Raw genomic sequence first — 15,362 nt, 5'->3', positions numbered from 1 at the left:
CAACCCAGAGGTCACAGCTCAGAGGCAGATGAGGGAAAAAGTTGGGAGATAAGTTGGGAGATGAGGGGAAAAGTTGGGAGATAATGGGAGAGGAGGAGGAGGATGCGAGGTAACAGCTGATGGGCGCGGTGTCATTGGAAAGCCTTCCAGACCCCCCCTCCCAGAACCCGGTGAGCCTTAAAAGTAGGCGAGCAAAGAGCTCAAAGACAGAGGGTATGTAGCAGCACCCATGGAAGTGAGGAATGAAGAAGTGGGAGAGACGGAGGGTGGAGATTCACTCGGGACAACACCAAGAGGCTGGGTTCTCTAGCCTCTCTCTGTATTGAATAAAAAAATGGTAAGAACCTTCCCCTGTCTTTATACTTTCCTGGAGCAAACGGCTGGGAGCCTCGGACAGCATCCTACAGAATGTGGCTTCATAGCTTAGTGGAAGTTCCTAGGCTGAATCCCAGGCATCTCCATACCAGGCTGGGAGACAGTCATTTCAGGCGGTATAAAGGTAAAGGTAAAGGTACCCCTGCCCGTACGGGCCAGTCTTGACAGACTCTAGGGTTGTGCGCTCATCTCACTCTATAGGCCGGGAGCCAGCGCTGTCCGCAGACACTTCCGGGTCACGTGGCCAGCGTGACAAGCTGCATCTGGCGAGCCAGCGCGGCACACGGAACGCCGTTTACCTTCCCGCTGGTAAGCGGTCCCTATTTATCTACTTGCACTTAAGGGTGCTTTCGAACTGCTAGGTTGGCAGGCGCTGGGACCGAACGACGGGAGCGCACTCCGCCGTGGGGATTCGAACCGCCGACCATGCGATCGGCAAGTCCTAGGCGCTGAGGTTTTACCCACAGCGCCACCCGCGTCCCTCAGGCGGTATAGCGCATATTAATATTGTGCATGCATGAAGCAGTTGGATATATAAAAGCTCATTCCTTTGGGAATAAAAATTGTCCAGACCCATCATTATGATTCAAAGCTCTACTAACCAGAACGTCTTCAAAATAGGTACAAAAACAATCAATGATACATCCAAATAATTCCATAAAGCATATTCTTATCCAAGCATAGGCTTCTCTTCTTAAATATATAACATAATTATGATCAGGGCAATAAACCAAAGCTCTGTCTCTTCCATAGCTTGCATTAGCCTGCATCCAGTCTAAAGCTAAGCAGTTCCTGAAGAGGCTTTCTGACTGCCCAGGAACAAAAACCCAAGAGGCAACTGTTTCAAAATGGAGATTTGCAATTAAATACATTAATCACATGTGTTCTAAGGTTAAACATTCATGTGAGAGCTAGCAGAGAACATCAACAGTTAATAATCAACTCAGTTAGAAGCTTAGAGACCACTCTTCTAGCTTAGTATACTCCAATGGAATTTTCTAATGTTAAACCTTTAGTAATATACATACAAGCAATTTCTATTTCAGTGTGAATTAAACAATTATACTTAAGAGTGTGTGTCACTTGTTTGGATATGCATCCTAGCTTGTTTAGTCCTGCATGACACCTAATTTATAACACTTTCCTGCTTTCCACTCTGTTCCGATTTGAGATATATAGAGAGATACATAGTCTGAGTTTGATTCCTTCATCCAATGGCCGCCAGTTCAATCTGCACTATACATTTCAAGCAGTATGATACCACTTTAAACTGCCTTGCCTTCCTCCAAAGAATCCTGGGAACTCTAGTTCCTCAAGGAACTGAGAAGTGGTAGGAAACCTCTCCCAGTTACAATCCTCAGCAGTCCATGAGAAGAGGGATTGAGGAATTGAGTGTTAAAGTGTAGCACCCTGCTTGTGGTTAATGCTTAGCTGGAATGAAATATTGAACGCAGCAATAGAGAAATTAAAATAGTAATTTATTTGTCAGACAAATAAATGAGAGGCACAGTGGTATATGGTTACCAAGCTCTGGCCTGGCCTCCTGCCATTCTGGCCAGCACTTATATTTCCTTAATCCAGCCCCCTTGCTCCTCCTGTGGCTGCCTCTGTCCAATCAGCCTGTTTGCTAGAACCAATCACAAAAGATACACCCATTTCCTTTTGTCCTTTTATGGGACACAAAGAGCTATATATTCTTATATCTATAAATGACAAATAAGTAGTAATATATCTTACATGTGTCTCAACAAGGAATCTTAATTACCAGCTCACCTCTTGCCTTCCTTGCCCTATTGCCTTCCAAAACAGATGGTTAATCTTAACTTTTTATCTTCAAGGATCTTGAGTTCACATCAACATTGAAAGATCTCCTTCATTTGGAGGTGTCTAAACAAAAGGCCTGACAACCATATATCAGGAGTGCTCGATGGCGTCTCCTGTCTGGCAGGGGGGCTGGGCTGGTGGCTGACTTAATTTCAGGATAGTTACAACTCTTACAACTATATGAAATAAGAATCTAGCATTTCTTAAATCCTTTGCATAATTACATTTAAGCCAATATATTTCATACATTAATAACCTTTTAAAAGGAAAAGAAATCTTAAAAGGATCTCAGTTTAAGAGAGAAACAGCTTTAGAAAAGACTTCCCAAAAATGCTCTCTTTCTGCCAGCCAGACCAGTTGCTTTTCAATTTGCTCTTGACCTTTCAACCTTAGGAAAATATGGCTCAAGTTTTAATGGGAGGCACATGGTGTTATTTTACTATTTACCCATTCCTAATTATGTTTTCTCAGCCTTTTTTATCTTCTGTAATATGTAGGGTCAGTGTCCTCGCTCTCAGCCTGTAATTCCCTTTTTACGACTTTGAGAATTGTTTTCTGCTATAAATCAGGGGGCCCCCTTGTCTAGGAGGAAAAACATCTTGCCAAGGTTTTTTAGTCTTCTGCCTGGCATGAAACATTTGAAAATCTTTAAGCTCTTTTTAATATACAGGCCCTGATCGAAATATATAAGCTCTGATAAAAATGCAGGCTTATGATTAGATGCCTCAAAAGAGCTAGTGTGGTGTAGTGGTTAAGAGCGGTAGTCTCGTAATCTGGGGAACCGGGTTCACATCCCCACTCCTCCACATGCAGCTGCTGGGTGACCTTGGGCTAGCCACACTTTTCTGAAGTCTCTCAGCCCCACTCACCTCACAGAGTGTTTGTTGTGGGGGAGGAAGGGAAAGGAGAATGTTAGCCGCTTTGAGACTCCTTCGGGTAGTGATAAAGCGGGATATCAAATCCAAACTACTAAAGCACTCTGGGAATGGTAGCTCTCTGAGGGCAATAGGGGTCTTCTAACAATGCTCAGCACCTTCAATAAAGCACAATTCCCATGATTCTTTGGGCGAAGCCATGGCTGTTTAAAGTGCTTTGATATTGCTTTAAATGTATAGTGCAAATGAGGCCTACATATCCGACTTCTGATTGAAGCCTGCTGGGCCACTGTAGAGTAAGGAATGACAACCATGCCCTCTGGGTCATCTCAATGATTGAGGCAGGGAGATAAGAGCTCAGGGAGTTCTTAAGCTATCCTGGACCCAACTTGCACAGGGCTTTATAAATTAAGAGCCTCACATAAGGAGCACTGTGGAATTTTGAGATTTCATAACCGGTCTTCGGAAAACCAACAGCAAGTTCCATTGTTCGTGGTTGGGGGCGGGAGCAGGGCAAGCCGTTTTGCTAAGCACAGTTCTGGATATAACCAAACCGCGTCCTCTCATTTCAAGGTTGTATCATTTCAAACTGAGAGGAGGGGGAACAGATGCTGAATGCTCCTCAGCCCAGACATGGGTTTAAGGAAACATGACCGGTTTTTCGAACTGGGCACAGAACCTTGCGAGCGCCACAACTATGATGTCGAATGGAAGGGAAGAGGTGGGGGAGGGGCACACAGAATTTTGGCATCACACAGAGTGCTGCTGAAATTTGAGGTGCCAAGGTCTGCCACTACTCAGCCCCACGAAGAGCTCCATGCACATGGATTGAGTCAGGGAGAAAGTTGTGGCTAGACTTTCCCCTTGCTCATTAGTTTCCTATGGTTAAAAAATTATTATGATGAGTCAGTGAAACCTTCAGCATCAACTGCTCCCACTGAAATGATAGTTTTCCTCCCTGTTGTACTGTTATTGGGGCTACCCAGTGAAGGAGGGAGCATTCCTGATACCCCCTGGGCATCAGCCAAAGGCCTCTCAGCCCCCTATGGAGCCCCCTGTGGTTTGGACTGTACAAGTATATAGACTAGTGGACACTCAGGAACTGTGCACATTGAAAACAATGCCTACATTCATCATAGCACTGCAGCTTTACTGGAGGTGAGTGTACCTGAGTGCAAAAGCTATGCTTCTATTAAGATATGCATGTGTTCTCCTTCTGGGAAGCTCTCTAGATGATGGTTTAATACCTAAACAACGCTGGAGGTCAGGTTCTCCTAACAATATCTCTTCCTGAATTCCAGTTGCTGGGAGCTGCAAGAGAGAAGAGTACTGTTGCTTCTGGCCTCCCCATAGCATACTCTCCAAGTTTTAGGTAGTGAGACTATCATTTAAATGTAGGCATTTCCAAACGTAGAGGGAATGTGTGTAGAGCAGAGGCCGAGACAAAGACAGACAAAATGCAATGAGCCTGACAATTATTATTTTCTTCCTTCCTTTGAATGACTGATTTACTTTTCTTCTTGTTAGGAGCTACAGGGCTCAAACAACAAACCTTAGTGTATATGTGTTGCTGTTCCATGTAGTGAGCCACTGGATTGCATGTTGCAACTGCTGCCTAGATAATTTAATATCCTCAAACCTTGGACTGAGCTTGCCCACCCAGGCTGGGTGAAGAAGGAGAAGGCAGTCTGTTTCAGTTAAGAATTGTTCAAAGTCTGGGCATGTTGTTGCATCCTTTGGTTATCCTGTGATCCTGTCTTGTCCTTCGGTTCTGATTGCTCGCTTTGTTCCTTGCCTCCTGTGCTATCAGATGGACACTGCCAACCAAACTGTGAGGGTCTTTGTCCTGGGGGTGCTGCCAAACACAGCCGAACTCCCCCTTCTCTTCTTCCTCATCTTCTTGGCCATCTACACGTTGACTGTCCTGGGGAACCTCCTCATCCTGATCACCATCTTGTTTGAACCTCAGCTCCATAGTCTCCCCATGTACTTCTTCCTCTGCCACCTCTCTGTCATAGAAACCTGTCTCTCCTCTGTCACAGTGCCCAAAGTCTTGGCGGGCTTCCTACTTTCCAGCTACAGAACCATCTCCTTTGGAGGCTGCATCATTCAGCTCTATTCATACCACTTTTTGGCGAGCGCCGAGTGCTTCCTTTTCACTGTCATGGCTTATGACCGCTACCTTGCCATCTGCCGCCCGCTGAACTACAGTACACTCATGAACAGGAGGGTCTGCTCTGGTCTCACAGCTGGGACCTGGCTCACTGGTTCCTTTCATGCCGCTATCCATACCAGCCTGACGTTCCGTCTGCCCTACTGTGGTCCCAACCAAGTGGACTACTTCTTTTGTGACATACCACCAGTGCTCAAGCTAGCCTGTGCCGACACTGCTGTGAATCATGTCATCACACTGGCCAACATTGGTGCTGTGGCTGCCGGCTGCTTTGTGCTCATATGTATCTCCTACGCCTACATAGCATCCGCCATTTTGAAAATCCGAACAACAGAGGGAAGGCGGCGGGCCTTCTCCACTTGCAGTGCTCACCTTACTGTGGTGCTGCTCCAGTATGCGCCTCCAGTCTTTATATATTTACGTCCATCTTCAAGTGCCTCCACCTATGGGGCACTGGCTGTGTTCCAAACCATGATCACTCCCATGTTGAACCCATTCATATACACACTGAGGAATAAGGAAGTGGAAAGGGCATTGAGGAAATTGTTCGACAGGCATGCCGCTTCTCAGGAACGATAGCTTGGGAGATCAGATTCCACAGGGTGAATAAGTTTAGGAGCACAACAATGTTGAGTCTGCAGAAACATGTTCCCACTGTCGGAACTGCAAGATGTCCCCACATTTGGAGCTACAAGGCCAGTTACACCTGAGCTCGAGATAAGGGAGGGTCAGGAAATAACTTTTCTGTAGCCAAGTAGATGAATACCTGACTTAAGCATGCATTCCTAGCCACAAGTGACGCAGGAAATCATGCAATTGTGTGCTTGCTACAATTGTATAAATGCTTTGTGCTTTGTGTGCTCTACACTCAGTCTTTTGGAGATATCCTGCCAAGACTCACTGCTACAGCCTGGAGTAAACTCTTTTTACCTTTCTGCCTGCTGTTTCTTTATTGGCTTGGGAGGGACAGTGTTCTGAATTTGGTTCCAATAATAGGGCCACAGCCCCTTTTGTGCAACCTTGTTTGGGACACATGCAAGTGGGAGGCATGACCAGAGGCAGAAATTTGCATACCAACAAATATTGGGTGGCCTAACTGTCATATAATTGTTATAATAAAAACTGCTCCCTTTCTCTATATGGAGCCCATATAGAGTCCTTAAGTGGGTTCCCTATCGGTAGGAGAAAATAGCAGAGGCCAACCAGAGTATATTGAGAAGCAAAGCCCACTCACCCCACACAGGAGGGAGGAAAACCCTGAACAATGGTGCTCAAGCCCTTATATACTTTTGAAATTGCTCACCCTGTAGCCCAAGACCACCATCCCAAAACATGATACATACATCACAGAAGGAGGTGGTCTACAGCAGAAATCTTGCCTGCCAGGATACCTGATAATGGTCACTGATTTAATTACCTGGGCAGTCTGGCCATTCTTTTGTGGTGGTTAATACTTATTCAGACACAAATATGCCCTTAAGACAGGATTTGCAAGCAAAAAGACAAATTGAAGCCAGTTAAGAGCCCAAATATAAGGCTTCCTTCACATGGAAGTTTATTCCTATTCCACTCACCAAACTACGATGGTTGCAATAGTTTTAAAATAAATTCCTCTTCACAGGGAACCTTGAGAACTGATTTTGTGAGGAGAGCAGGCATCTGTTAACAGCTCTTAACAAATTCCAGCTTCCAGAATTCTTTGGGGGAAGCCATGACTAGTGTAAGTGGTATGTGCTATGTTTACAGTCATACCTTGGCTCCCGAACAAATCACCTCCCGGACGATCAAAACCTGGAATTGAGTGTTCCGGTTTTTGAACGATTTTTGGAAGCCAAACATCTGGCATGGCTGTAAATGTAGAGTGCAGATGGGACCTCACTCACTGGTGTCACGTGACTGTGTCGGCAGCGTCCAGGTTCTGGCGAGATCTCACAAGAGGCCTGTGAGGATCATAGATCTCACAAGAGGCTTGTGAGGATCACAGATTTGTGGAGTTGGAAGGCAATCCTGTCCCAACTCTCTTTGATTCAGAAATCCTGCCTACAGCCATCCCTGGGTGCCTCATGGATGGCTTGACCCTGCCTTTTTCAGACAGGTAGCACTGGCCACGGACTTAAATGGCTTTAAAGGAGAATTAGACAAATTCATGGAGGATCAATGGCTCCTAACCACAATGGTCTACTCCATACAGGGCAAATATCTCTCTGCTCACCCCCACCCCCCCGTTCCCCAGAGTTGTTGACCTTTTTTAAGGGGGGGACTTCTGTCTGGCTCGTTTACATCATGTGGTCCGGCACACGCTCAGTGCTTCACGTAAGAGGCACCGGGATCGCAGCCCAGATGGCCTCCTGCGAAGCCTCCCTCTAAGAGCCTGGTGCCCCTTACCTGCCCCCATCTGGGGCAGTCTGTACCACAGGAGGGCTAGCAAGCAGATCAGGTGGCTTGCCAGCTGTGCCATCCTCGCTTGGCACCGGGATCGTACAGGGCACTTCCCCACTCCACTCGCAGACTCCACAGGGAGGCACGCAAGCAGCGACGTGGCCAGAGAGGGGCGCCCCATGCCCACCCCGATCACGCCCATCAGGCACCCAGGCAGCCCCGGTGAGAGCGGATTACAGGAAGTGCCCTGAGAGGAGAGGAGCGGGCTGCCCCAGAGTGGAGAAGGGAGCGTGCCCTGATACTCCTTCCCAGACACTCAGCCTGTGGTGCCCTCCAAAATCTGGTGCCCTGGCGCCCCACGCAACTAACGTCTATGGGTAAGAAGCCCCTGACTCCATTGTCAGATGCCCCTGATTGGCAGTTGCAGAGAATCAAAGGTGGCGAGAGTGGTATTGTGCTCAGTTTCTGCTTGCAGGCTTCCCATAGTCATTTGGTTGGCTTGCTGAGAGAAGATGTTGCTAGACTAGTCGATTGGCTTGATCCATGGGGTTTTTCCAGTGCTCTTATCCTGGAATATTTCTATTTCCTGTTTCCTCACTAGTTTTATCCCTTAAGCATGCCAGCACATGGGAACACATGATGCTGCCGTACACTGAGTCAGACCACTGGTTCACCTCCCTCAGTATCTTCTCTGGCAGAGACTTTCCAGAGTTTGAGGGAGGGACCTCTCCCAGCCCTTCCCACAGGGGATCGAACCTGTGGCCTCCTGCCTACAAGGCAGAGGCCCTACCACTGAGCTACTGAGCCAACAGCATTTCCAAGAGAAGCAAAGGCATTTGTTTTTCATTCCCCAGCATGCCTCCCTAGTCCATTTGCTTTGGAAATGTTACACGATACCCTTTCCCCTGTCCTCAGCATCTGCTTAGCATTTGCTCATTTCATTGGAGAGCGAAACCCACAGGGGGAAGGAATTCCGTGCAGTTGCCGTGCTAATGAAGTCAATCGAGTGACCTCCCCGATTGGTGTAATTGGAACATTAAACCCACTGCTTGCTTGCAGAGAGTGCGCGAAGCATAGGAACCACACAGCTGCCTCTCAAATAGACCTATTGTTACCTGTTAACGCTGTAATTGGCCTGGAGGGAACGGCAGGAGTTCAAACTGTTTGATTTGACTTTGGCTCGTCTCCATTTCGGCTGTGCCATAAATTGCACGGGGCATTGAATTCTCTCCTTAAGCATTCAAACACTGGTGCCGCTCCCAAGGCCTTGTCTAACTAGACACCGGGGAGGGCTCTAATTAAAGGCACAGTTTAATTAGACAGGGGGAATTGCATGACCCAAAAGCCATTAGCAACAAATGAGACAATTAAGGATTCAGCAAAGTTCAGAGCTGGGAAATCCCTATGGGTGCCTCTAATGAGCTCCGTGGAGGATCAGAAGTTAATATGGAAACACTTTCCCTTAGCAACTGCAGAAATACAAGTTGAAATTGGATGGTTGTCAAATAAATCTTCTTTATCAGCGTTCCTAATATCAGGCACTTGAATACTTAGTAAACATTAGCTTTGAGCCATAACTGGATCACAGAAAAGAAATATTGTAGTCTCTCTCTCTCTCTCTCTCTCTCTCTCTCTCTCTCTCTCTCTCTTTGTCTGTGAGTTGCTCCAATACAAATGATGCTGTTTCCAAAATAGTACGTACTGAACTTTTGGAATGGAAAGCTCAGAGGTCCTGCAATCCGCTGAGCTGAAGAAATGCTGATATTATCCTCCAGGTTGAAGCCGTGTGGTGTTAATATGTCTAGCATGTTAATCAAGATGTTCTCCCTCTTTGTTGGCATCTCTATAGCAATTATTGATAAGTCCGACAGGCTAGTTCTCAGAATTAAAGTGTTTAGCAACAAGTTGCTCCATTATTGTTATTTTGGTCACAATTGCTGATCTGCTGTTTCTAAAACTTGTGTGTAGGTCGATTGCAGTTTTGCCTACATGCTGTATATGTCGTTTTTGTGCCAGGGTCGTGCATGAACATCTGACGTCGGCCTGCCCGCTGGTGTCCATGCCTGATTTCAGCATGCCCTGTGGCATGCTGACACCACCTGCGTACATCAGCGGGTGCGCTGATGTCATGTGCATGCACCGGCAGGCATGCTGATGTCGGGTGTGCATGCCCCCATGCTGTGTGCAGCCCCGGCACAAAAAATTGTGGGTGCCTGGCCCCTTCATGGCAAATGTTGTGGAGGCTGGAGCCCTGAGAGCTCCAGGCACCCTACACCTATGCTCACTCATTTGCTTTCAGGCAGAGCCACTCCTTTTTGTGTGTGTGACCCATAAAGGTAAAGGTAAAGGTGACCCATAAAGGTAAAGGTAAAGGGACCCCTGACCATTAGGTCCAGTTGTGGCCGACTCTGGGGTTGCGGCGCTCATCTCGCTCTATAGGCTGAGGGAGCCAGCGTACAGCTTCCAGGTCATGTGGCCAGCATGACTAAGCCACTTCTGGTGAACCAGAGCAGCGCACGGAAATGCCGTTTACCTTCCTGCTGGAGGAAACTGCTTGCAAAAATGTGTATCTTGGCCAAAATCGCACACAGAAGTGCACTAAAATGCTGACAAGTTTTTCATGAAGACTTTAAAAAAGAAAAGTAATCAGAATAATTCACACAGGCTGATGTGGAAAGACTGGAAAAATGAGAAACGGGGAGAAAGTGAAACTAATGGATTCCTCCCATCCCTGGTCTGAGGTCAAATGCTATAGCAGCTCTTGGCTGTTTTTTTATTTTGGCTCTCTGCTGCCACCTACTGATCTCATTGACTTCTAGTGCTACAAATTGCATTGATTCCAACTGTAGAGGAGTCAAGAGTTCCCCAACCCACAAACAGTGGTGTCGGTGGGTGGCCACTGGCAGTGGGAGGTGGGGGGAGGACAGGCACCCACAGGATAAAAAATATGGATGCCCGGGCTCCTGGGGCCCCCTGGAGTTGATGCTCCTGTCCACAAGGGAAATTAGCATTTTCTTCTAGAAAAAAAAGGTATTGTTACTCACTATGAAGTTGTTATAGGGGTTGCAGTGTTCATCTCGCTTTCAGGCCGAGGGGGACGGTGTTTGTCCACAGACAGCTTTCTGGGTCATGTGGCCAGCATGACTAAGCCACTTCTGGCTCAATGGGACACTGTGACGGAAATCAGAGCAGACGGAAACGCCGTTTACCTTCCCGCCAGAGCGGTACCTATTTATCTACTTGCATTGGTGTGCTTTTAAACTGCAAGGTTGGCAGGAGCTGGGACAGAGCAATGGGAGCTCACACTGTTGCAGGGATTTGAACTGCCAACCTTCTGATCAGCAAGCCCAAGAGGCTCAGTGGTTTAGACCACAGCGCCACCCGCATCCTCTTATACCCTTGAGTACCCCCTGAAAAAAGCACTGGGTACTAGTTCTGTCAAGTTGTGAAGAATGTCCTGATAGAGATCTGTCTCTGGCCCCTCTGGTTCTGCTAACTTGCACCTTCAGGACATAGGTAAAGGCTTGGTCAGGGCTTGATAAAGTCTTGGTGGAGGCTGAGTAGAAAACAGCTGGAATTTTGTAATGTTGGTAATAGTAGTAGTAATAGCAGCAGCAGTATTACAGTTGTAATTTATTATTATTTAATTCCTGTGCCCCAGTTTCATCCCTGGTTTAAAGAGATTAATTAGTTAAATACAGTACTTATTAGGAGTGAGGTTTTTATTCTGATTACCCAACAGGAATAACCAACCTTTGAATTACTAGGGTTCTGCCATACATCTGTTCCCTTCTAATATATATATTGCATGTTAGTTCCCATACAATTTCAGCACTATGCATAACATATATTATATATACGGATTTCCCGCATCTAACACTATACTAACTCTATACTAACCCTTCTCTTTTTGTATAAGAACTAGTATGAAAGCGGCATCTCAGCATTCTCACAGGCCCATATAAGAACAGTGTAAACAGTTGAGCCTGATGAACATTTATTGTTCCCAACCCTAATCCTGTGGAAAGCCATCTAATTAGATTTTATTTTGATCCTGACTTGTTTTTAGGAGGTAATTTAATTATTGTTTTATTTTATACCAATGTTATATATTTGATGTTACCCGCCCTGAGCCCAGTCTTGGCCGGGGAGGGTGGGATATAAATAAAAGTTTTATTATTATTATTATTATTATTATTATTATTATTATTATTACTATATCCAACACCATTTAACCAAATACCCATGTGACTTCCTTCACCCACATGCATCTTCACCTACATGCATGATATCCTTCTCGCTACCTTAAAACTCTAACATTGTGTTCATAATTGTTTATCACATTGATCAGTCCTCTATTTTAAAATCAATGCATCTTAGCTTAATGAATTCAATCAGTACTTATCCAGAGATTTCTATTGAAGTAATTTTATAGAATATATTCTTCAACACACTTCCATTCCTTTCTTAATTTTTTGTTTTGATTGCATTCTAATTGACGCTGTCATCTTTGCTAGTTCAATATATTCCCAAAATTTAATTTCCCACTCTGACATTGAGGGAGTCTCCTCACTCTTCCAGTTTTTGGCCACCAGTACTCTAGCTGCCGCTGTTGAGTATAAAAGTGTGCTATTTCTTGGGTCTCATGAGAGAGGAACATGAAACCACACACAAGTTTGTGGTCTGTGCCACAGCCCTTGTTGCAAATAAAACTCGCTGAGGCACATTCATCACATTTGTCACCCAAAAGAAGATGGAGACCCTGGTGAGATGCATCATTCCTTTGCTCCTGGCTCTCTCCACAGGTATTTTCTCTCTAGTAAAGGGTTAACACAGCTGGATCCCAGCTCATTCATGATTGAGGGCTCTAGGCATGACCCAGTCTTACCATATTTATTCAGATTCTTCAATGGATGTAACAGAAAGAAAGATGAAAGCAAGAAAGAAATTGAGTAAAACTGAGAATTCACTGGCACTTTGCTGGAACACTCATTTTCTTCTGCTAAATGTGGAATGCTGAATTTAAGAATGGAAAAATGAGAAACAGAGAGAGTTCCCACTGAACAGAGAGGAAATCCCACTGAGTTAACAAGGATTTATTTTTGAGCAGATATGGTTAAAATCCTTCCTTTTAGGAAGGCAACAGATGCAATCTGATGAAAATGTAACACAGGCTTAGCTGCTGCAATTTTCTTGTACCCCATTTACTTCAGTACATAGTCCCATTGGGCACAGTGAGTCTTACTTTTGAGCAATTGTTGATTCGATTGGGCTACTTTTCCCAGTAAAGGAAGTGTAGGGGACCTTTGGCCCTCCAGGTGCTGCTGCTTCAAGTCCCAGCTGCCAGCATGGCTTGATCAGAGATGATGGTAGTTTTGGCCCAGCTGAACATCTGGAAGGCCAGAGGTTTTCCAGCCCTGCATTAAAGCTAAAGAAAACTGAGCCCTTTCCTCCTCCTTCTCCTTTTTCGTAAATAATTATTTCTCTGATATTCATAATATTTATATTGTTGTTGGATAAGCGCTGGTAGTTTTTTTTTTTGTATTTTGAATTTTCGCGCTGTTTGTGTTTTTATGTATTTGTAAGGTTTTCTTCTTCTTTCTGGAAGCAATGAATAAATGCAATTAATTTATTATTTCTATTATTATTATTACTAATACTTATTTGTTTTAAACTGTTATTAGCATTGGGTTTTAATTTTTTTAACCCATCCTGAGAACTTAGGGTGAATGATAATGATAGATGGACCACTGATCTTATCCAGCAGGCTCTTCTTATGTTCTCAACCATAATTCCTGCTCCAGGCACTTCAGGCCAGTCTTCTGTGACCCAGAAGGACCAGGTTGTTTCTGTCAAGGAGGGAGAACCTGTCCAGCTCAACTGCTCTTACGAAGGAACTGAATATAGCTTGCAGTGGTACAAGCAGCAGTTGGGCAGGCGGCTCCAGTTTATACACTTGATGGTCCAGACTGGAACTGAGTTTCATGAGCACTTCACGATCAGCCTGGACATAAAGAAGAAAACCACCTCTTTGTACCTGATGAACACCAGGCTGAATGATTCTGCCATCTATTTCTGTGCTCTGGAGCCACAGTGCCACAAAGACACACCTGGCCTGACACAAAACCTGGAGAGGCCCTTCATGAGGGCTTTGTGGAGCAGAGGTTTTCTCAGGGTCACGACCAGCTTCAGCCTTCTGGATTTCAAGGAGTCCAATCACTGGAAACTTCAAGGATGAATTCAGCTTCAAGGCCATCCATCAGGGCAGACATGTCACTGCTCCACCAGCCTTGGTTTGCTGTCAGCTAGAGAAGGCACTTATTGATCCAAGAAGGCAGATCAGAACTAAATGGATGCAATAAATGTCACATTTATTTATAAGAGCACAGTGGTACCTCGGGTTACATACGCTTCAGGTTACATACACTTCAGGTTACAGATTCCGCTAACCCAGAAATAGTACCTCGGGTTAAGAACTTTGCTTCAAGATGAGAACAGAAACCGTGCTCTGGCGGCATGGTGGCAGCAGGAAGCCCCATTAGCTAAAGTGGTGCTTCAGGTTAAGAACAGTTTCAGGTTAAGAACAGACCTCCAGAACAAATTAAGTTCTTAACCTGAGGTACCACTGTATTTAGAAACCACCAACTCATCAGAAAGATAGTTTGGTGGCATACAATAAACCCATTAAGGCATCATAGGCTTATAATATAAGGAATAAGCAAGCAACTCTGAACCAAATTCATTCTCAAAAAATGCTTGGGGAAACAAAATCATTCTCTGCAGGCAAAGAACTATCAGAATTGTAGCTGCCTGTCTGATTTTAATAGCAATTGCAGAGTGCTGGTGCCCCATGCTAAAAGCCTTAGTTTGCATAGAGAACAAACAAGCATGGATATTGCTTAGTTGGTAGAGCATGAGACTCTTAATCCCAAGGTCATGGGTTCGAGCCCCACGTTGGGCAAAAGATTCCTGCATTGCAGGGGGTTGGACTAGATGACCCTCGTGGTGCTTTCCTGCTCAGCAATTCTATGAGTATCTATGAGATACATGTAGGACAGACAGAAGGGCCTCTCAAGGTTGTCTCTTGCTGGAATCTGCAGCTGTATTTCCCATCCCTACAGTCCTCTTGTGTTCACTTGTAGGAAGAAGGCTTGCTTCTGATTGTCTGAGAATAATAGCAGGAAAAGAAGGCAAATGGTGACTCCATCTCATTTTAAAAATTAGCTGCACACAGGGCTTGGCTGTTAGTTGCAGCATGTGGCTTCTGCAGAGCTAAACCAAGTGCAGCGATGGAGATATCATCATGGACCTTGAGGCTGTTGTCAATAGCTTTTTGGGGGTAGAAGCTGAATCTTTTCTCACTGCTTCCCGTTTTAAAGGACGGATGGAGAAACTGTAACCATCTCAATGTTACTGGACCACAAACCCTGTAAATGTGGAATTTATTATGTTTTTATCATTGAGGTCCAGCGCTGAGGGCCTTCTGGCGGTTCTCTCACTGCGAGAAGTGAGGTTACGGGGAACCAGGCAGAGGGCCTTCTCGGTAGTGGTGCCTGCCCTGTGGAATGCCCTCCCATCAAATGTCAAGGAAATAAACAACTATCTGACTTTTAGAAGACACCTGAAGGCAGCCCTGTTTAGAAAAGTTTGAAAAGTTTGATGTTTTATTGTGTTTTTAATATTCTGTTGGGAACTACCCAGAGTGGCTGGAGAAACCCAGCCAGATGGGTAAGGTA

The 15,362-nt window shown here is 45.4% G+C and overlaps 1 protein-coding gene across 1 annotated transcript; it reads left to right on the top strand.

The window, feature by feature from the left end:
- Positions 1-4,884: 4,884 nt before the first annotated feature.
- On the top strand, positions 4,885-5,826 carry LOC310828959 (olfactory receptor 10S1-like; the record flags this gene model as incomplete). The annotated part of the gene is made up of 1 exon (XM_083707080.1): positions 4,885-5,826. One exon carries the CDS (start codon positions 4,885-4,887, stop codon positions 5,824-5,826), a length of 942 nt encoding a protein of 313 aa, XP_083563206.1.
- Between the last annotated feature and the right edge of the window lie 9,536 nt (positions 5,827-15,362).

This window comes from Podarcis gaigeae, assembly GCF_964106915.1.
Source record: "Podarcis gaigeae genome assembly, chromosome: 13".
Lineage (NCBI taxonomy): Eukaryota > Metazoa > Chordata > Lepidosauria > Squamata > Lacertidae > Podarcis > Podarcis gaigeae.
The sequence above is the reverse complement of the archived record's forward strand: the minus strand, read 5'-3'. Positions and strand labels throughout refer to the sequence as shown.